Genomic DNA, 21,713 nt, shown 5'->3' with positions numbered 1-21,713 from the left:
AAAGCTAAGTTTCTAAGGCAGGAACACTCCTGTGGTGAGGCAGAAACAACACAGGGGCAAAAAGGACTGGAATAAAAAGGAGGGAAGTATAAACCCGAACTGTAATGCTATCTGGGCCAAGAAAATGAAATTGTTTTGTACTGAAGAGTTGTCCAGGCTGGGCTACAGCCAATATACATCTCAGGAATTCTCTCAGGAGTACATTTTGGGAAGATGCGGGTCTGGCTGACAGCCAAAGAATAGTATGCAAAATTTGGATGTATAAAACTATCAGTGAGTCAAACGGACAAAATAATAAATTAGTAATGATCTCTACTTGTAAGTAGAATAGGGCATTCAGGGTCTGGGAAGTATTCATTTTCAAGGTTTTTGTCTTAGTACCGTGGCAGCCATTTTATTATACTGTGATGCATTGCTTTTGTTGCTACATGAAGACACATATTTCACATTAGAGTACACAGGAAAGGAAGACCAAACACTGTTGGTTGAGCTTTTTATGGGATAGGTCGTGTTAGGTTGGAGATCTCTTGGGTTTTATTTTGCAGTATCGTATCCATCTTCAAGGGCAACTAGCTTCCAGGTGAGAAAGCTCAAAATAGTCTGCATAGCTTCTAAAAAAAAGATACATGGGGCACTCTGGGATGTTAGCAAGTTACTTATTACCTGACAGACCCCCTCCCACCCTGCACAGTTCTCTAGCCCCACTGACCGCATTCAGCGTTAACGTTTCCAGCTCTTACTCCGTGTTAATCATCTCATTTAATCCTCACAATAACCCTAAGAGGTGGAGAGTGTCACTATTTTAAAGATGAAGTCACTGGGGTTCACAGAGAAGTCAAATACTTGCCCAAGGTCACATAGTGCAATGACAGACCAAGATTCTAACACAGAAATCTGTGTCTACGTTATTCCAAAGCCTATTTTCTTAACCACTCTCTATCCACACCCCCTGCCAGCTATCTTCTCAACACACACACACATAGAGCCTGGGACATCGTCACCTCCAGCCTATCCCTCGCAGCATGGAAGGTGTGAAGGCAGCCATATCTGATCTTCCTCCATGGGTGTCCCTGTGTGGGATGTAGGCAGCCTGGGAGGCACTACCATCAGCCACAGTGCAGTCTTTTACTCTCTCTCTGGCATCATCTCACTGTGCTGGGGGTGGACACAGCTACAGGAACTGGGCATTACCCACAGCACTCCCATATCAGTCCAGGCAGGAGCTGCCCACATGAAGCTTAGTTCCTCCTACCCCAGGAGGGACTGAATTCTTCCCACACCTGAGAGTTTCTGCTCAAGTGTGAGAACTGTGCCGAGGTGAGGCCGAGGCTAGTCTCAGTTCACTAGAGCAGAGAGGGAGCCCCTCCAACCTCTGGGCCACAAAGAGGACACTTAGTGCTCCACGGAGAGATGTGAGCCAAGCAAAGGTAACTGGGGTGAAAAATTACATGATGTTGGAAGCAAGTTTTATATATATATATATATATATATATATATGTAAATGCAGAGGAATATATTTATATATACAAGTTATATATAACATTATATATAAACATATGCATCTTGAATACATATTTATATATGCAGAGGAATATACATGTGTAAATATATATGCCAGTTATATGTATATAACTTTATACCTATAAATATATATACCTTGAATATATATTTATATTTATATAAATATATGCAGAGGAATCAATATATCTCATCTCTCGGAGAAAAATTCAAATATAACAGGTAGAACTACTAACTGGTCTAAACAAATGTGCTGTGGTGTAGGGAAAAAGAGTCAAGGGGGCAGGTTGAAATGTTTCCCAGCTGGATTACTGATCATCTTTAAGCTTTAGTTTCCACCTAAATTGAGAAAAATTTTACTTACGCCAAGGACAAGTTGTGGGGATGAAATGAAATCATGTTTATGAAAGTGCTATGTTGACTATAAGCATCATGGAGAGATAAAACAGTAATAATAATAGATTCCTTACATTTCTCTTGGGCTAGAAGCTCCCCTCAAATAATTTACCATTTGTATTAGTTTCCTAGGGCTGCCACAATACAGTACCTCAAACTGGGTGGCTTCAAACAGTATTATCTCACAATCCTGGAGGTTAGAAGTCTGAAATCAAGGTGTCTGCAGGTTGATTCCTTCTGAGGGCTCTGGGGAGAACATGTCCCATTGGTCTCTCTTAGCTTCTGGTGACAGCCAGCAGGCCTGGTGTTCCTTGATTTGTAACTGCCTCGCTCCAGTCTCTGCCTCCACCTTCACGTGGTCTCCTCCTTGTGTCTCTGCCATCACACAGCCATCTTCTTACAAGGATATCAGTCATACTGGATTAGGGGCCCACCAACCCCGTAAGACCTCAGTAGGTATGACTAATCACATCCGCAATGACCTCTAAGGTCACATTCTGTGGTACGGGGTTGGGGGGGGGGTTAGGACGTCAACATATCTTTTTGTGGGGACACAATTCAGCCCATGGCACCATCTAATCATTACTAATAATTAGAACAAGAACACACGTACATGACCCTTGTAGACATTACAAAGCACTTCAGATACATTATGTAAATTGAAAACCTTCAGCCAAACAAGTAGGGCAGGAGTCATCTCCACAGGACAAATAAGGAGCTCGCTTCTGGACAGCTTAATACGGGTTAAGGGTACTACGTGGCAGAGGCAGAGCTCGAGCCCCCAGTCTTCCAACTCCAAGTAGAGTGTTCTTTCCCCTGGAGACTCACATATAACTCTCAGAGCCGAACATTAGCAAGGTAATATGGGTAAGCATCTCAAGAGCCCTAGAAAACGCTGTAAGAACTCCAAACACCCTCAAAACAACTTGCTGCTGCCATTTACATGTTGCCCCTGTGTCACCCGGGTGTCCACCGAGCCCCCATTCACACAGGGACTCAGGAACACCTGCCAACCCGAATGCCTCTACCAGAAAGCCAATCACAATAGGTACGTTACTAATTCTGTAATTTTATTGAAAATGTTACTGAACACGGGGAGTTTGCCTCACATATTACATAACTTGCCTCTGGAAAAGATCCACAGCCAGTCTCTTCTCGGCCAGGTCATTATTTGGAGTCCTTCCCTTTCCTAGCTCCTCCACGAAGACCCCATGCTGACCCAGCCCCGCTGGGCTGCTTCTTCCTGTTATGTGTTATTTAAAACAGGAGATGCCTCCCTCAGCCACCTACAGCATTCAGCCCTGTGTAAAACTCAGCAATGGAGGCTTCTAGAGCCACCAAAACCATCTGCCAGGGTAGCGCTTAGGAACAAGCAATGGAGAAACAATAGAAAAGACATTTGCAGTTCCATCACTCTACGCACACACTCACAGATTATTTTTGTGAGGCAGCAAAATATTCTCTGAAATGCCACTTTCTAATTTTTTTTTTTTTTTTGCAGGACTCTATGCACTGAGAATGTAACTAGTCATAGAATATATCTCACGGAAATGAAAATTCTCTTCAGTTATGCCCTTTTGTGTTCTAGAAAGGGGCTTAAATTTTCAAATTTTTGTCTCTTGAATAATACAGGTTGCTGAAATGGTTATTAAAATCTAAGTAAATTTAGTGCTCTAGTCGCAAGAACAGAACGGGCAGAGAAGTGAGAGTTACTATGTACCAATGCATCTGCCAGCAACAGCACAGCTGGTGTAAGTCACATTGAGTTGCAGAGAAATAGAACTCAGAGTTTGTGGAAAATCTGTTCAGATTCAGTTGTCAGCTACATAATCAATGATTTATATAAAGTCCAAATATCCCTCTGAAAAGGCCCCCTAGGAATACTTCCTCCTGTGGTTAGTAACTCCATCTGCACGAGTCTGGAATATTCGTTATATCTTTCTTTCACAGTTAAATTTAGATATATAAGTCCCACTGCTATGATATGCTAATAAAGCAGTGAATTTTTAAAATTCATGGTAGCCACATCTCGCTACTAATGAAAAGCCTCAGTTTTTAAACTTGTGGATGATCTGATGTTTTGAACAACAGTATTACTAGGAATCTCTCTTAGAAGACTGAGAATGTTCGTGTGTTGAATGTTATTCCAGTCACTGATTTAGAAAAGTCAATTGGAAAATAATATTCTCTTTCCTTACAGCAAAAAATAGGAAACATATATATAAGCTCTATCTTCATCCTGTAGGAATCATGCAAATAGAACTAAACAGAGCATGATTTGTTGCTTCATTAAGCATCATTAATAAACAACAATAATAATAGTCCAATACTAAATCTCAGACATGAAAAGACATTTCAAAAAGGAACATTCTCCACTTAAATATAAAATAACTTTTAAAAATAAATGTTAAGAGCTAAAAGAAAATAAGTAACTACAGTCCATCATTTATGTGCCATTTAATGTCCCATGGTTGCAGGCAAATACATTCACATAGCGCTAGGTGCTGCCCTGCAAGGCTTCCTTCCATGTGCCAAAGAGCAACAACATTGAGGCCAACTCTGAAGGCAGGACCACAGGCTGGCATCTGAGCAGAGGTGGCAGCCCTGTTCCACTGGCCCATCTACTGGCTTAGGTCTGTTTCCTCAGACCTTTCTGGATACAATCCTGATACCAGCCAACAACACACCCGAAGACTGAGTGCACATAGGCCCCGTGTGAGCCTGGATGGCAGTGCAGGTCTCACTGGTCTCACTGCTCCCTACCACCTGCTTCTACATGTGATCTCAGAACTTAACGGCCATGTGGCAAAGTGGCCCCATTACCTCTGTCTAAAATGAATGAACAGAAATATTTGGTTGGTAAGTGGTGGAACCTGTATTCTACCCTTGGTCTACCTTGCCTTCCAACTTGCCAAGCTGCCTCTGAATATCTGCATGATTTGAAATCTCAGAGTCCACATTTCACACCTCAGCACCTCATTATATGTTCTTTACCTTTATGCCTTCAAGACTGGTCATGACTCATATGACCAGTCTTAAATAAATCAGTGATGTTTAGTCCTAAGAATATATTAGATTCATCTAAGTGCTTATTTAAAATACATATTCTTGTTCTTCCCCTCACCCCCAAAATTATGATTTAGTAAGTCTATAGTTGTGCCACGGAATCTGCATTTTAGCGACTTCCCTCCCTTCTCCACCCCCATGATACTAATGCAAGTTTCTTCACAAGAAACACTGAATCAGACTAAGTTACTGGAGGGACAGGACCTTTATACATTGTACATGGACTAGAGTAGACATTTAGTAAATATTTACTGATCCATTTCTATTTCAACTGACATTTTTATTGGTAAGTTACTAGATACAGATACAGTGCTTTCAGCTACCCATGAAAACTCCAACCAAAACGGCTTAAATGTAAGGTCGTTCATTAGTTCACATCAAAAATCTAGAATTTGGTTAATCTGGAGGCTTAACAACATCATCAAACACCCAGGTGTTTTCTATCCTTCTTCCCAGCCATCCTCTTTCCCCTCATGATCACAGGTAGATTCAGCAGTTCCAGGCATCACACACAGACATGACTACATCCAGCAAAAAAGAGAGAAGGTTCTCCTTGGGTATGTCTTCTTAAAGGCAAAGCAACCTTACCCAGAAGCCCCACAGTAGGTTTCCCTTTGCATCTCATTGGCCAGTATTGCTTCACGTGCTCCTACCTAAACCAACTGCATCTCAGCCCAGAAGAATGGGACCACCATGGTTACCTTGCGCCCCATCCCACCCTGAAGGACATGGGGGACAGGAGGACGTACCGAGTCAGGCAGAAGCAGGGATGGCTATTAAGAAGTTAACCAGGGCTTCCCTGGTGGCGCAGTGGTTGAGAGTCCGCCTGCCAATGCAGGGGACAGGGGTTCGAGCCCTGGTCTGGGAAGATCCCACATGCCACGGAGCAACTAGGCCCGTGAGCCACAACTACTGAGCCTGCGCGTCTGGAGCCTGTGCTCCGCAACAAGAGAGGCCACAATAGTGAGAGGCCCGTGCACCGCGATGAAGAGTGGCCTCCGCTTGCCACAACTAGAGAAAGCCCTCTCACAGAAACGAAGACCCAACACAGCTAAAAATAAATAAATAAATTAAAAAAAAAAAAAAAAAGAAGTTAACCAACTGTGTCTGCCACAATGAGAACACCTAAGAGAGAACAAATTCTAAACTTGGAGAGGAATTCAGCATGATTTACAAGGGTCTGTACAGAACAAATGAAGACCTCTCTCACCGGCAAATCCAGGCCGCAGATTGTCTGGAGTCCAGAAAGAAGCACCAGCTCGAGGAAAACAATGAGTAAATCTGCAATCCACTGCTAGGCTACGTGTCACCATCAGCAGGGCCTGACATCCTCTTCCCTTCTGCCTGTGACTCATACATCCCATCCAGGGTAGCACTGTCAGCATGCTGGGGTTTGAGAAAAATGGATTTTATATATATGAGGCTCCATTTGGTAGTTTTCCAGAAGAACATTTTTGAGCCAAATGAGTGGTGGATGGAATCTTACTACTGAAACACTTAGCTAAGCCATCTCTGTTCCTCAGATGTGCAGGTGACAGGAAAGATGAATCTCACCCAGGCTGAAGCTATTTTATACTGCTCGAGAAAGGAAACGGAAAACTTTCGGGCTCTAACAACTTGGAGCTTTGTGGAACCATTTTTTCCTCCAATTTTCTAACAACTGAGACTTAAGGAAACAGTCCAGCTACAGCAGTCAGTCAACAAATATTTATTGACCACCTGCTATGTGTCAGGCACTCTTCTCAGTGTTGGGGAAACGGTGCAGAACAAGTTAGATAAAGTGCCTGCCTGCAGGGAACTTTCATTCTAGTGATGAAGGGCAGAAAATAAACACAAACAAGTAAATATGATGATTTTAGGTAATGACAAATGTTATGGAGAAGGTGAAATGGGGTATTATGATAGAAAGTGACTGAGCGGAAGGTTTGCCTGAGGAGGGGATATTGAAGTTGATACTTAAAGGATGGGAAGCAGGCAGCCATGAAGAGACTGCACTCTAAGCAGAAGGAACAGCAGATCCCGAGGCTCTGAGCTAGGAACTGCTTGACGTGTTTGAGGAGCAGAAAGACATTGGTCTGTGTAGGGAAGAGTGGGAGGAGATGAGGCTGGAAAGGAGAGCCAGGATTTTATTTCCGGAGAATGGAGGAGCCATCAGAGGGTTTTCAGTAGGCAAGTTCTATCGTCACACTTTTAGAAAGATCACTCTAGCTGTTGTGTGGAAGATGCACTCTTTGTTAGGAGACGAAAGTGGAGGGGATAACGGTGGCCAGGACTGAGAAGAGAAGAAAGAACTCTGGAAAGAGAAGCTTTGAAGCCTGAGGACCCTTCTCTTTGTCATTTCTGCTATCACTCTATTAGGCCACATCAGTAGCGTTAATCAAAGCATGTCTTCTGCTTCTGCTTATTATCTCGTAGAATGACAGGAATATATGGGAGTAAAGGTTAACATTTGATTTTGGAGTCAGACAGATGTGAGTTTTGAATTCTGACTCTTGGCATCTCCAAGTTGTGTGACCGCTCCTTCTTCTGTCTGGTAAATTTTCTCAATCTTCTCTCCTAAATCACTAATTCATTCTGCAGCTATTTATTGTGTCATAGCTATCCCATCTTTTATGTTTCTTTATTTCAACTATTATATTTTTCATGCCTAATATTTCTACTTGTTTATGTTTTCTAGTTGTTTTCATTTTGCTAATATCTTCCCATATCTTCCCTTTTAATACCTTTATTAGCTCTTTAAAAAATTTCTCATTGCATATATTTCAGTAATTCTCTTTTGTAGGAATTGATAATCCAATAGATTGTTTATTTGTTGGCTAATTTGCTTTTAAAAAGACTGTGCTCCTCAAATGTCCTGATATTTTGGCCTGTGAGTTCATCTTTCCCTGAAGATTTCAGTCAGAGCCTGGTCGCCAATGAAGTGTTGTCAGCTCCAATGAGCTTGAGAGGTGGGGTGTGGATAAGCCTCAGACACAGTAAAACTGTAGTCAGCCACTCCCCATCCTACAGAATAACCTCTTCTGTCAGGTCTTCTCCTTTTGCTCCTCCGGAAGAAGCAACACTAGAAGAGCAGTTGCTTTCCCACCCCATCCACTGGGACATGTGGATGTAGTGAGATCTTATAGTATTTGGAAAATGTTTTGGCTTTGTCTTTTTTCAGAGCCAATCTAGGATAATCAATTATTATAGGAAAAGAAGCTCTTAGCAAGATTTCTAGAGATCCAGAAACTTTTTTCCTCTTAATACTAAGAGTATTTTATTGGGGTATAATTAATATGTTCTAAAATATACAAAGTATGTATCTGGATGGATTTTGACAAATATAATCAATTATTAACAACCACCCAAATCAAAATATAAAACATGCTAGAAGCATTTTGATATTCCTGAGAAGCCAGTCAGATGACTGACAGTGTGGTGGTTTTTAAATGACCACAAATTCTCTGACACTCCATTTTTCAAGAAGTGGAGACTAACTCCCCTTGCTTTGAATATAGGCACAACTTAGTGACTTGCTTCTAGGGAATGGACTAAAGCAAAAGTTATGGGGTATGACTTCGAGATTAGGTCACAAAAATAAGCAAAGTAAATTAAATAAAGAAAAAGACACAACAAAAGTAAGTTGTTCTCCAAGAAGTTCATCTGTGAAGGGAAGGAGTAATTTGCTAATGCCAGTAGGAGCCATTGGGATTTTACATGTTTCTTTGCCCGAATACTAAATAGCCCTAGTCTTTGTATTTTCCTTTTCTAATTTATTTTTTTACTTTTTGTTGACCTTCTGACTCTTTTGTTAATCTTTGCCTTTGAGCTATTATTTCTTCCAGCAATTAGAAAGCAGCTCTCTCCTCAGGATAGAATCATCAGGCATGAAATTTATGTGGCTCCAACTTGGCTTGTTAGAATAGCAGGTAAAATGTAGAACAATTCCTGCTTGGGAAACAGGAAAAATACATGATACAAGATCAGGGCATAAGTCGGATCCAGTTCTCAGATGAGACATAAACCGAGATTCTAACTACACAGGGTTTAAAGTCCTAACAGACAGACTTCTCACGGCGGAGAAAATATAGGATTTTATATATATGGATTTTATATATACAGGAGTAGGAGTGCGGATGCAAGATCTGGTTCTGGCTCGTCCAGTTCATCCTTGTAACACCCGCGGTGTTGTTTCCTTTTCCGGACCAGGGGTCATTCTTTTCTTCCTGCCATTCCAAACACCCAGAGAAGTCAGCTAGAAGACAGACTGAACAACCAGGGTCGCACCATAGCTTTCCTCCTTGAACAAGCTTTCCACGTCAAGGAGGATATCTCTGCCTGTCTTCAGGGGACGCATGGCTTTCAAAAGGAGGAGTCACTTGCCAGGAAGCTTCTGGAAAACCACATCCAGACCATCACCAGCATCGTCAAAAAACTCAGCCAGAACATTGAGGTAGTTCTTTATTTCCCATATGTTGGCATCATTGCTTGACAAAGTTTATCAAGCACCAGTGTCATTTTTCAACTAGAGAAATGAGTCACTATTACTTAAGTTTAAATGATTTTAGTTTAGTTGCCTCAGAGGGAAATAGTCAATATTTCAACTTCTCATTTCTGCCAAAAAGTAGAAGGAAATTCTACGTTCAGAAAATGTTTGTTGAATGTCTCTGTGACAGAAAAGGCAACTGTCTAACATTAAATGTCAGACATTGTGCTAAGGTGCTTATTTTCATCTTAATCTCCAAGATTCTATTAATATAATCATTTCAAACAGAGGTCTTCATTAGCCAGTGGGAATGCTAGTTCATAGGCCCATCACACTCTGACCCCATCTCCTACCCCTTTCTCCTTCACTCTGGCCACACTGGGCTCCCAGCTCTTCTTAGAACACCCCAAACATGCTCAGGCTTCAGGGCCTTTGCACTTGCTGTGTATTCTGGGTGGATCATCTTCCCCTAGATGCTTCTATAAAGTATTCTTCATTCCTTCAGTCCCTGCTCAAAAATCATCATATCAGAGGGTGGTTCCTTGACATGCCATAAAATACCCCCTCCTCACCCCAACAGTCACAACCCCCCTTAAACCCTACATTATTTTTATCTATAGCACTTATCGCAAATGACCATGGTCTTTATTTGTTTAGTGTGTTTCCCTTCTGAAATATAATCTCTGTGAGGACAGGGACTTCATTTCGTTCACTGTTAAATCCCACATCAAACTGATGACAGTGTATGAGAGGCAGTCAGCAATCTGTAAATATTTCTTGAACAGATAAATGAATGAATGAATGATGTTTAAGGTGCTAGAGGAAAAATAGAGCTTCTGATCAAAAAATGAAATGCTTGGGTTAAACCAAGACAAGTAGATTCTTATTACAGGTCTTTCAGAGTTTTTAAAGTACTAATGAGCATTATGACTCTGGGGTAGCAACTTTCAGGCAAAAGTTCCAGAGAATACAGTTTAAAAATCTGGCCCAAAACGTGTGGAATTGTGAGAATTGACAACAGTGCCCTCACACAATAATGTCCTTTTCTCCTATCAGATAGAATAGTGGATTAGACAAAAAAACAAAAACCATGAGATTGACCCAGCAATGACTTACTCATGACTATACATTTAAGGCTAAGGATATTTGTTAATTTATTTTCTGTCTGTAGACCCCATAATGCCATACTGCATTTGAGGGACTGTGGAAAGTTAAAAAATCTTGGTGAGCTTTTAAAAGGCACTTGTTTGGTATTTAGCACATATTGAATTGACAGCAGGACCTAAAGAGTCAATGTTACTTCTCAAAGTGGTCAAAGGTGTTTCCAGGCCTAATGAACTTTCATGAAAGTGACAAGAGACACATGGCTCAGTGCCTCTGAGATGATGAGAAAATGAAGTACAGCACCAGGACTAAAATAAGATCCTAATTTAGGAGTCAAAACTTCTTGGTAATTGAAAAGAGAACAGCATTCTCAGAAATATCAAAATGCTTCTAGAATGTTCTATATTTTGATTTCAGTGTTTGTTACATAGTTGATTATATTTGTCAAAATCCATCCAGAGATATATTTTGATTTATATATTTTAATACATATTAATTATACCCCAATAAAATACTATTAGCTTTAAGGGGAAGAAAGTTTCCAGATATCTGAAATCTTGCTAAGAGCTTCTTTTCCTATAATAACTACCTTAGATTAGCTCTGAAAAAAGACAAAGCCAAAGCATTTCCCAAATACCATAAAAATCTCAAAATATTTGCAATCCTGTTAAGGGTTTGGCATATATAGGGAAAATGACAAGGACTGGTCTGATTGTGCGCAGAAAACGGAATTAGGAAGTATTTAAAGACTATAGATATGAAGTTAAAACATTATGAAGAAGAAAGTATTAAACTACCATTAGTAAATAACTAAGACTATAAAGTAATAAGCATTTATAGAGAAATGGATGCTATCCAAGTATTTTTTAAAAACCTAAACTCTTTAGTCAGATCAGCCTATTTGTAAATTAGCCAGCAAGTTAGATCCAAGTGTGAGCAGAAGCTTGACTTGGGTTTTTAAAAGAAATGAAAAAAAGGTTTTTTTGTTTAATCAACAATAATTGTAGCAGTTAAGTTTCTTGTTCCTTTTTATTTTTTATTTTTTTTAATTAATTTTTGTTGGAGTATAGTTGCTTTATGATGTTGTGTTAAGTTGCTTGTTCCTTTTTAAATCAAAATATTTATTTTTAAGCTGGCAGCTAATTAAAGTTTGAAAATTAATTTATTTTTAATTCAGGAAAAGAGCATTTCATGTACAACATTGCTTAATTGCATTTTTTTCCTCCAACTTATAAAAGCAATACTTGTTCACTGTAATTATTTGGAAGTTTAGGAAACAATTTTAAAACCTAGGAAAAAGTTCTCACAATTTCACCACCAAACGGCATTCTCTACAAATACCTAGATGCATCTCCCTCTGGTCTTTCCAGGCATTCCCTTTAGGAAGCTGAGACTACATTTGTAAGCACAATTTTTAATATAAAATTATATCATAAACCCTTTCGTATGTCATTAAAAGCTCTTTGCATGGTGTGTACATCATGGTTTGCTTAATTATTCTCCTAATATTGAAATATTGCTGTGCATAAATGTGTCCACATTTGGATTATTCCTATTGTATACATTCTTGGAAATGGAATTAGCAGGGTAAGAACACTATAAAAGCTCTTTACACATATTGCCACATTGGTCTATTTACACTTCCATTAGCCTTATATGAGAGTGCTTTTTTCACTGCACCTATCCCAGCATTGAGATTTATTGTTTTAATTATTGCTAATTTGATGAGATAGAAATGAGATCTTTCCCTTTTTTTCACTTTTTAAAAGTGACTATAACAATTTACATTTTCTCTGTCAATAATCTATCTAATGTCTTTTGCCAATTTGTATTTTTGGATTTTAGTGCTTTTTAGTTTTTATTTATGAGTTTTTTTTATTAAGAAAAATAAGCAGTGGGACTTCTCTGGTGGCACAGTTGTTAAGAATCCGCCTGCCAATGCAGGGGACATGGGATCAAGCCCTGGTCTGGGAAGATCCCACATGCCGCGGAGCAACTAAGCCCATGTGCCACAACTACTGAGCCTGCGCTCTAGAGCCTGTGCTCTGCAACAAGAGAAGCCACCGCAACAAGAAGCCCGTGCACCTCAACAAAGGTAGCCCCCCACTCACTACAACTAGAGAAAGCCCGTGCACAGCAACAAAGACCCAATGTAGCCAAAAATAAATAAATAAATTTATTTTAAAAAAAGAATAATAAGCAGTGATGCTTTGGTAAATATTTAACAATCAGCAATCAGTTTTTTTTCTGAGGGATAAAATACCTGGTTTATAGTGTTTGCCTATTTCCATGGTGTAAATACTCTCACTATGATTGATTTAGAAAACCAACTGATGTTACTAAACACAAAGATGGGAAGAGATGTACATGCACAATCGGCTCTCAAGGACAGGTGTATAAATGATTGCAACACACCATTGAAACCCTTGGCAGTAACATTTATCATAAATGTTTTTCCAGTTGGTTGTTTATATCTTAATTATATTTATATTGTTTTTTACAAGTTTTAGACAAAGTTAAATGTTCCAATATTTTGGTTTGTGACTTCCCTCATTACTTTCAAGAATAGAAATTTCCTTTAGAAATTTCAAAGATGAAATAATCTCTATTATCTGTTAGTTTTATGGCTTAACTTTTTTAATATTCTAAATCTTTTTTTTTCTAAAATCTATATTCATGTATGGTGTAAGGTAAGGATCTAAACTGTTTTCTGAATAAGTAACCAAAAATCTCAACAGCATTTGTGAAATTCCTTCCCCAGGGATTTTGAGTCTCATATATAGCATATTTCTTTCTTACATTTACAAAGATCTTCATTAAATTACAATGATTGATTTAGCTACACACAGCTATTAGCTACACTCAGCTATTTAGCTACACTCAATTACTTATCCTCGTTTTTACAAAATGCTTTACTATTTAATAGGGCAAGTTCCTTTTTATCACTATTCCTTACAAAACAAAGCAAAACAACACCTACTGTTATGGTCTGAACATTTGTGTCCGCATTCAAAACTCATATGTGAAATCCTACTGCCCAATGTGATGGTATCAGGAGGGCTTAGGGAGGTATTTGGGTCATGAGAGTGGAGTCCTCATAAATGGGATTAGTGCCTTCATAAAAGAGATCTCACAGAGCTCCCTGGCTCCTTCCACTATGTGAAGATGCAGCAGGAAGTGAGCAATCTGCAGCCCAGAAGAAGGCTCTCCCCGGAACCCAACCATGCGGGCACCCCGATCTTGCACTTCCAGCCTCCAGAACAGTGAGAAATAAATCTCTGTTGTTTATAAGCTGCTCAGTCTGTGGTATTTTTTCATAGTGGCCCGAACGAACTAAAACACCTATAGGCATGCAAAAGCCAACAAACAAGCTAAAACAAAAACACCTCTAGCTAGTGTTCTTGACACTTTTACGTCTCCAGTTAAAGCTATATTTGTTCTTGGATTGTCTCAATCTGCCAGTTTACAAATGGGTAAGATTCTGTATATAGTCTTTGAAATTTCTATAATTCATTTCCTATAAAATTCCTTCTTTTCCTCCAAAAATTCATAATCACAAATTTAACATGGTTCAGGCCTTGGTAAACTATAGCAATTAACCTTTAATGTTTCGGTAAATCAAAAAGTTGGTTGTGTTTTCCTATCCTCTAAACGGTTTTCTGAGTAAACATAAATTAATTTTTATGTCTTTACTTTGAAATTTGTTTGAATGTCAAGCAAGATATAAATTTTTTCTATAGACAAGCAAAATTTTTTAATTTTTATGTATGAATGCCAAAAATTAAAACCCACTGTTTGGAGGAACACCGACCTGGTGGTATAGGACAGTCAGCTTCATTTCAGAACACCAAGACATAATGAAGGCATGACAAAGGATACTCGGCAAAATCTGAACACACTCAAGCCATACATTTCTCATGTTCTCTAAAAAATCTAAAACAATAAATGTTTTTCACTCCATGTATGTGAAACAGTTTGATTCAGATTTGCTTGTGTTAATTGTATTAGCTTCATTGTGGTTCTGATTCAATCTGTAAAGGGCCTTGCTTGATGCCATATGAAAGGTTCCTTCTTCTAAACTGTACCACCAATTCTGAAAGAGGTTTTTGTGAAAAGCTTTTATGTCAATGGTGGCCATGGCCATAATAACACAATAAATATGTTTTGTTTGGCCCATATGGTGTCTGTAAAAGAATTTAAATAAGACGTCAATATTTTAAAATGAGAAACTTAACATAAAATCTGGATTTCTGGCTTCTGTTGAGACATCGTTGAACCATCATGCCCACCTGGCAACAATCGGCAGGACTCAACGCCATCACTATCTCCCTCAAATAAAGCAAAGATGGCTTCTCTCCGATACAGGACCCTCTCACTCACTTACACTATCAGCCTACCTAGGAAATGCACCCAATTTTGTAACCTCTACTTTAAATGATATTTTCTTATCATGTCTGATGGGAAGTTAATGGGAATTTTAACTCAAATATTGCAGATGTTGGAGGAACAAATAAAAGCTCGAGACGTGGCAGCCACAGGAATTAATTTTGCAGTACAGGACCTAAACACCAAACACCTTCAAGGAGTTGGAGATCTTCGAGGAAGAGTAGCCAGGTGAGAAGAAGCGTGTTAACTAATGCTTAGTGGTCAGTTGCTGGCCACTGAGTTCTCATCCCTAAACAAGTCCCATATTGTAGAAAACAAGATACTGCCTTTAAGCTAAATGATGAGAAAGTGTATCATGAAATTTGAAAGTGTATCATGAAATTTGAAAGCCTCATGCTCCCTGTGAGATCCAAGGGTTCTATAAAGGACCTCTCATACAGAATGCCCCGTTTGGTTTCATCTGCAAATGACAAGTATTGTCTTTACAGCCCTCAGCTGTCCAAATGCCAACATCTATACAAAGACATACCCTTGAAACCACACACAAGATCCCCAGATGTATCAAATCTAGTGATTAAAACATTTAAAATATACAATAATTACATATAGAAGCCTAGCAAAAGGGATTTAATGGTCAAGTGAATAAAATTTTAAATGATATCCTTTGTATGAGACTTGTAAGTTGGAAGAATTCATGGTGTACAGTTCAGCAAAAATTTGTAGGCATTGACAATGGCAGGACCACTCTGGTTGACACATGAAAGATGACTTGTGAGTGGCTGAGCGTGGACACCTTTCCACCTTTACATCTTCTGCCAGCACCTCTCTCCTCTCTCCTGAAATACCCCCACCTTCATCTCATTAATCTGCTCTCAAGTGTTAATGACCAATAGTTATTATTAATGACCAATAATAATTAGGTGATTAACACCTAAGACAAACCTCTTCTAGTTTATCTGTCCATTCAATTCAACAACAACGACAAAAAAAGTATTAAACACTTCTATATGCCAGGCAGTGTGCTAATATTCAGGGTTTCAGCAACATGGTCCCTTTCCTGTAAATTCAAAGTCTACCTGGGAAAACATAAATCAATGAGGTGACCACTATAATGAAAGCCTGGGGTGCTATGGGAATATCCAAATCAGATGGGGGCATAAAGATGGCTTCCTGGAGGAGGTGACACTTGACATGAATTTTGAAAGGTTTGTAGCAGTTAACTAGACAGGGAAGGAAAGGAAAGGCACTTCACATAGGAGGCAAGATATGTGCAAAAGAACTGAGGGGTAAATGACTGTGACATGTTCAGGGGCTACCTGTGAGAAGAGTATTTTAGTTATGTTATTTTGGATTTGCACTTAGGGAGAGATGGGAGATTGGGAGATGAAGCTAGAGAAATGGTCCAGAGTTGGGTGATGAGGATCTTTGGCCAAGGTAAAAAGTTTAAACTTTATGTAGAAAGTTATAAATAGCCATGGGAAGATTTTAAGTAAGGGGATGACATTTAGTGACCTTCTAGTAGTAGCCAAACTGGTGGGGTACAGAAAGAAGGCATGAAGATGAAAGGAAGCTATTGTAGCAATCAAGGTGAGAAATGTCTAAACGAAAGCACTGGCCGTGCAAGTCCAGAGCACGTAACAGACATTCAGAAAACAGAATCTACAGGATTAGTACATATGTGTGTGTGTATGTGTGTATACATAAACATACATACGTATATACATATATAATTATATATTATATGTATACATATTTTAAAATATATAAAATTGTATATTTTATTCTATAATATTTGATACATGGAAAAGAATCTTTATAATATTTGGGTAAGCTATGAAGCAAGATAATAAAACAAACCCCAGCAAACCCATCACCCTACTTAGATGTGCCATGATTTTACAAAGAAGATAAACACCAAAAATCTCTTGAATGGAATTTGGAATTTGGTTCAACTTGGTGCTGATGACACTTCAACTAGTTTTTTTTCTGCAAACCACTTAAGACCCTACTCTTTCATTCTTGTAAATCCTCTCTTACGTACAAGACAAAGTCACAAACAGATTCAGATGAAGCCAAGAGATGAATGGAATAATATCAAGGAAAAGATGTGCAACTATTTTTGTTCTGCTCCAGTTTCTTTTTTTTGTTTCCTTTTTACAAAATGTTGTATGTATTTAAGGTGTACACGATGATTTGATATACATATACATACTAAAATGATTACTATAGTCAAGCTAATTAGCGTATCTTCTCCTCACAGAGTTACCTTTATGTGTGTGTGATGAGAGCACCTGAAATCTACTCTCTTAGCATATTTCCATTCTTCAATACAGCATTATTCACTGTAGTCATCACACGGTGCATTAGGTCTCTAGACTTATGCAGCCTACAGAACGGCCACTTTGTGCCCCTGATCGACGTCTCCCCATTTCCCCCACCTCCTCACCCCTAATAACCACTGTTCTCCTCTCTGTTTCTATGTATTTGACTTTTTTAGGTTCCACATATAAATGAAATGATGCAGTTTTTTCCTCCTGTGTCTGGCTTTTTTCACTGAGCATAATGTCCTCCAGGTTCATCCATGTTGTTGCAAATGGCAATGTCTCCTTTTCTGAGGCTGAAAATTTCAGAGAGTGTGTGTGTGTGTGTGTGTGTGTGTGTGTGTGTATCACAATTTCTTTATCTATTCATCCAAAGACACTTAGGTTGTTTCCATATCCTGGTTATTATGAATACTGCTGCAATGAACATGAAAGTACATATTTCTTCCAGGTATTCATTTCATTTCCTTTGGATATGTATCCAGAGGGGGGATTTCTGGATGATATAACAGTTCTATTTTTAATTTTTAAAAGAACCTCCATTCTGTTTTGTATAATGGCTATACCAATTTACATTCCTGCTAACAGTGTAGAAGGATTCCTTTTTCTCCACATCTGCACCAATACTTGTTATCTTTTATTTTTTTGATAATTCTCATCTTAACAGGTATGAGGTGATATGGTTTTGATTTGCATTTCCCTGATGATTAGTAATATAGAGCTCTTTTTCATGTACCTGTTGGCCATTTGTACGTCATCTATGGACAAATATCTGTTCAGGTTTTTGCCCATTTTTTTAAATCATGTGACCATTTAAAACACCCTCTTTGTTTTCTGTGATCCCAAGGGACTCACAGATGAGCCCCATCGGGTCTCAGGGCTAGGTGATTTGGGAGCCAGTCTCTTGGGTGGCAGCTAGATGTATGGTCCACACCCTTTGCTCCCCATGGAGAATCGGATTTGGGGGTTTCCTCCCAACAGTAAGGTGCTGCACCAGGGATGGGGCTTATGGCATGGGTGTGTCTCAACTTTTTCCACCCAGTTTGATGTGGGTATTAGTTGCCTGATGTGTAGAAGTCTCTAAACAAGTTTCTGAATTTTACTCAGAAGGACTTGATCCACATTTTGCTGGTTATTTGGTGCATCTGAGGGAGGAGGGAAAAATCAACAGCCCCCTATTCCTCCAACTTGCTCTCTGATTGCTTACTTACCTTCCCCTTTAATATGAAGCAGTGATTTTAGGACAAGGTCTTATTTTTCCTTGAAATGTCTCCCTTTTATGAAACTTTCTTAAATCTAGTGATTTGAGACAGATTCTGGCTAAAACCCATGAGATTTAAATTCACACTTCCATTTTTTCTTTTCCGTATTTTTGCAGGCAAGTGACCCATGGACCAGCTGAGGCAGATTAATTACTTTTTTCCCACATATATTGACCTTAATTTCAGTTAGCGTTTTGGCATAAGTGAGACAAAGTTGATTTTTTTTTTGCGGTACATGGGCCTCTCACTGTTGTGGCCTCTCCCGTTGCGGAGCACAGGCTCCGGACGCACAGGCTCAGCGGCCATGGCTCACGGGCCCAGCCGCTCCGCGGCATGTGGGATCTTCCCGGACCGGGGCACGAACCCATGTCCCCTGCATCGGCAGGCGGACTCTCAACCACTGTGCCACCAGGGAAGTCCTAAGTTGATTATTTTAACATAATTCCTAGCAAACCTTTTACTGCTTCATAAATCAAACTCAATATTTGATAACAACAATGTGCTTTGAATTTTATATCTTATTTTCCACTCCAATATAGTGGCAGTTTAAAAGCAAATACTTCCAATGAGATGAGGTTCGCGAAGTTGTCTGGCCTGCTTTTGACACTCTGTACTGTATTTGATAGATTAGTCTCATGTGCAAAGAAAGAAAAAGGCAAGTATGTAAAAGGCAGCCACACAGACGGCTTACAATCTGTAGAAGCAGCCAGAGGAGGCCAACCCTCTGTCCACACTTGACTATATGGGACCCCAAGGCAGATCTGCAGATGAAAAAAAAATGTTGTGTTGATGTGGGATTAAAAGCATAAGTCATGTCCTTTGGAGAAACAATAACGATATTATTTGGATACTGTCAACTTTTGAAAAGAGTGGGGACTTCTCATTAAAGATATTTTTACTCCACTTGAGACATCTCAATGCCAGTAAAAATAAAAGGAAGAAAACAAAAAACTTCATCTTTACTAGAACATGGAAGTTGCCATAACCACGAACCGCAAACAGAGCACATTTAGCAAATACTGAGATGTTTGGACTGATAGTGTTCTCCTTAGACCTTAAACATAATGATTTCCTCCAATTCAAGAGGCATAATTCAGAAAGGCATAGACCAAATATTTTGAATATAGCAATGTTACCTAGGGGATGGGGTGAGTCACAGGAGAGATAGGAAATGTCCCTTGAGAGATTCAGGTCAGCAACACAGAAGAGCAGAGTGGGTAGAGCTGAAGATGCAACCGTGCTATTTATCATCTGGGGCCTCCCTTCTTGCCACTTCATGCCTGAGAGAAACCAGCTGGGGCGCAACGGGCTGAGGAAGGAGAGGAGGCGATAATATCACATGAAAGACTCTATCATGATGATTTGCTGTGAGATACACCAATCTGGTTTTTAAGGAGAAAATGGGGAGATGTGCCCTCTTCCCTGGACCTAAAGAAACAACAGATTTGATAACGATAAGGCTGAGTAGAGGAAGTGATCTTCTCTCCACCAAACACACACTAACTCACATATATACAATGGAATATTATTCAGCCATAAAAAAGGAATGAAACAAGGCCATTTGCAGCAACATGGATGGACCTAGGGATTGTCATGCTGAGTGAAGTAAGTCAGACAGAGAAAAACAAATATCATATGATATTGCTTATATGTGGAATCTAAAAAAAGGTTACAAATGAATTTATCTACAAACAGAAATAGAGTTACAGATGTAGAAAACAAACTCATGGTTACCTAGCAGTAAGGGGGGCAGGGAGGGATAAACTGGGAGATTGGGACTGACATATACACACAACTGTATATAAAATAGATAATAAGGACCTACGGTATAGCACAGGGAACTCTAATCAATACTCTGTAATGACCTATATGGAAAAAGAATCTAAAAAAGAGTGGAGATATGTATATGTATAACTGACTCACTTTGCTGTACACCTGAAACTAACACAACAGTGGAAATCAACTCTACTCCAATAAAAATTATTTACAAAAAAAAAAAAAATATATATATATATATATACTCTCAGTCATAGGCCAGTGGCCAGAATCTCAGGAAGATGTGAAAGTGGGACTTAGGAAGAATCTGGCCTGTGCGTGAAAACCACCACCACCGTCGATCGATCGATCGATCGATAGATAGGTACATAGGTAGATAAAAGTGTAAGACTGATGAATATATCTCATGACAGGAATTACCCAGAGAAACAGAGGAAGAGTTAAAATTAAAGTTCTCCTGGTTTCAAAGAAATTAAGAGTAAACAAAAGAGATAAAAGAAGATTGCTGATTGAACTGTCGCATGTCATTTTGCTCCTTCCAAAAGCCCCACTAAGTCTACAGTAAAAAAGAGTTTTCCCTTTAAAACATAAACCCACAAAGACAGGGGATATCAGCCTAGAAACACTGGAACCTAGAAGACAGACAGACATGTGGAAACTGACTGAGCAGATGTAATGAGACCAGTTTTAAAGCTGTGGGATAAGCTGAGAATGACCGGGTTTTATACCACAGACCTCTCACAGGCTTAGGAGGGCTGGGCCAGGCACCTCTGAGAGTGTGGGTGAAGGTGGGCTCTTGCCTCCTGGGAGAGGAACTGAGAGAAGTAGGGAGAGGCAGAGGCAAGAACCACTGCAGTGTGTTATTAGCCTTCTTGTTATTATTGACTTTTAAACTATAAACATGTTTTACTTTGATAAAAATAAGAGATAAAAGGGTCCCCCCCCCAAAAGAGATTATCAAATAACAAAAGGAGATAGATAAACTGGAATTGCTCAGGGATAGGTGAAAGAAAACATTAAAATATTACAGGGGTTCAATCTACTTTAGAAGTCCCCAAAAGAGGATACATACAAGTGAAAATAAGTTATTTTTTTAAAAAAGGCATGAGCAAACTGTACAAAACAAAAATGCTTTTCTATATAAAAATGGTTAGAGAAATGATGTACAGGGAAGACAACACAGACCTCGTTCAATAGAGACATAAGAGGAGCTCCTAAAGAAGAAAAAGAACAAATTCTTCAGAAGAAAAAAATATTTATGCTTATAAGAGAGAAAGCTTTCTTGAAACAAGAGATTTGAATCTGTAGATCAAAAGGAAAACTGCAACCCCAGAAAAATGTACATAAGAACAATTAAACCAAGATACCTGGTTGAAGTTACTGAATATCAAGGATAAAGAATCAATAGAAGAAAAAAGA

The 21,713-nt window shown here is 39.1% G+C and overlaps 1 protein-coding gene across 1 annotated transcript in view; it reads left to right on the top strand.

Moving 5' to 3' along the window:
• The window catches only part of FAM81B (family with sequence similarity 81 member B), a 48,684-nt gene that overhangs the window by 7,315 nt on the left and 19,656 nt on the right, over window positions 1-21,713 (top strand). Inside the window, 2 exon segments of the mRNA XM_060007174.1 lie at window positions 9,169-9,412; window positions 15,045-15,163. Coding sequence (XP_059863157.1) covers window positions 9,169-9,412; window positions 15,045-15,163 — 363 coding nt within the window.

Source organism: Delphinus delphis, chromosome 3, assembly GCF_949987515.2.
Source record: "Delphinus delphis chromosome 3, mDelDel1.2, whole genome shotgun sequence".
Classification (NCBI taxonomy): domain Eukaryota; kingdom Metazoa; phylum Chordata; class Mammalia; order Artiodactyla; family Delphinidae; genus Delphinus; species Delphinus delphis.
Note: the sequence above shows the minus strand (reverse complement) of the source record. Positions and strands in the feature narration are given on the sequence as shown.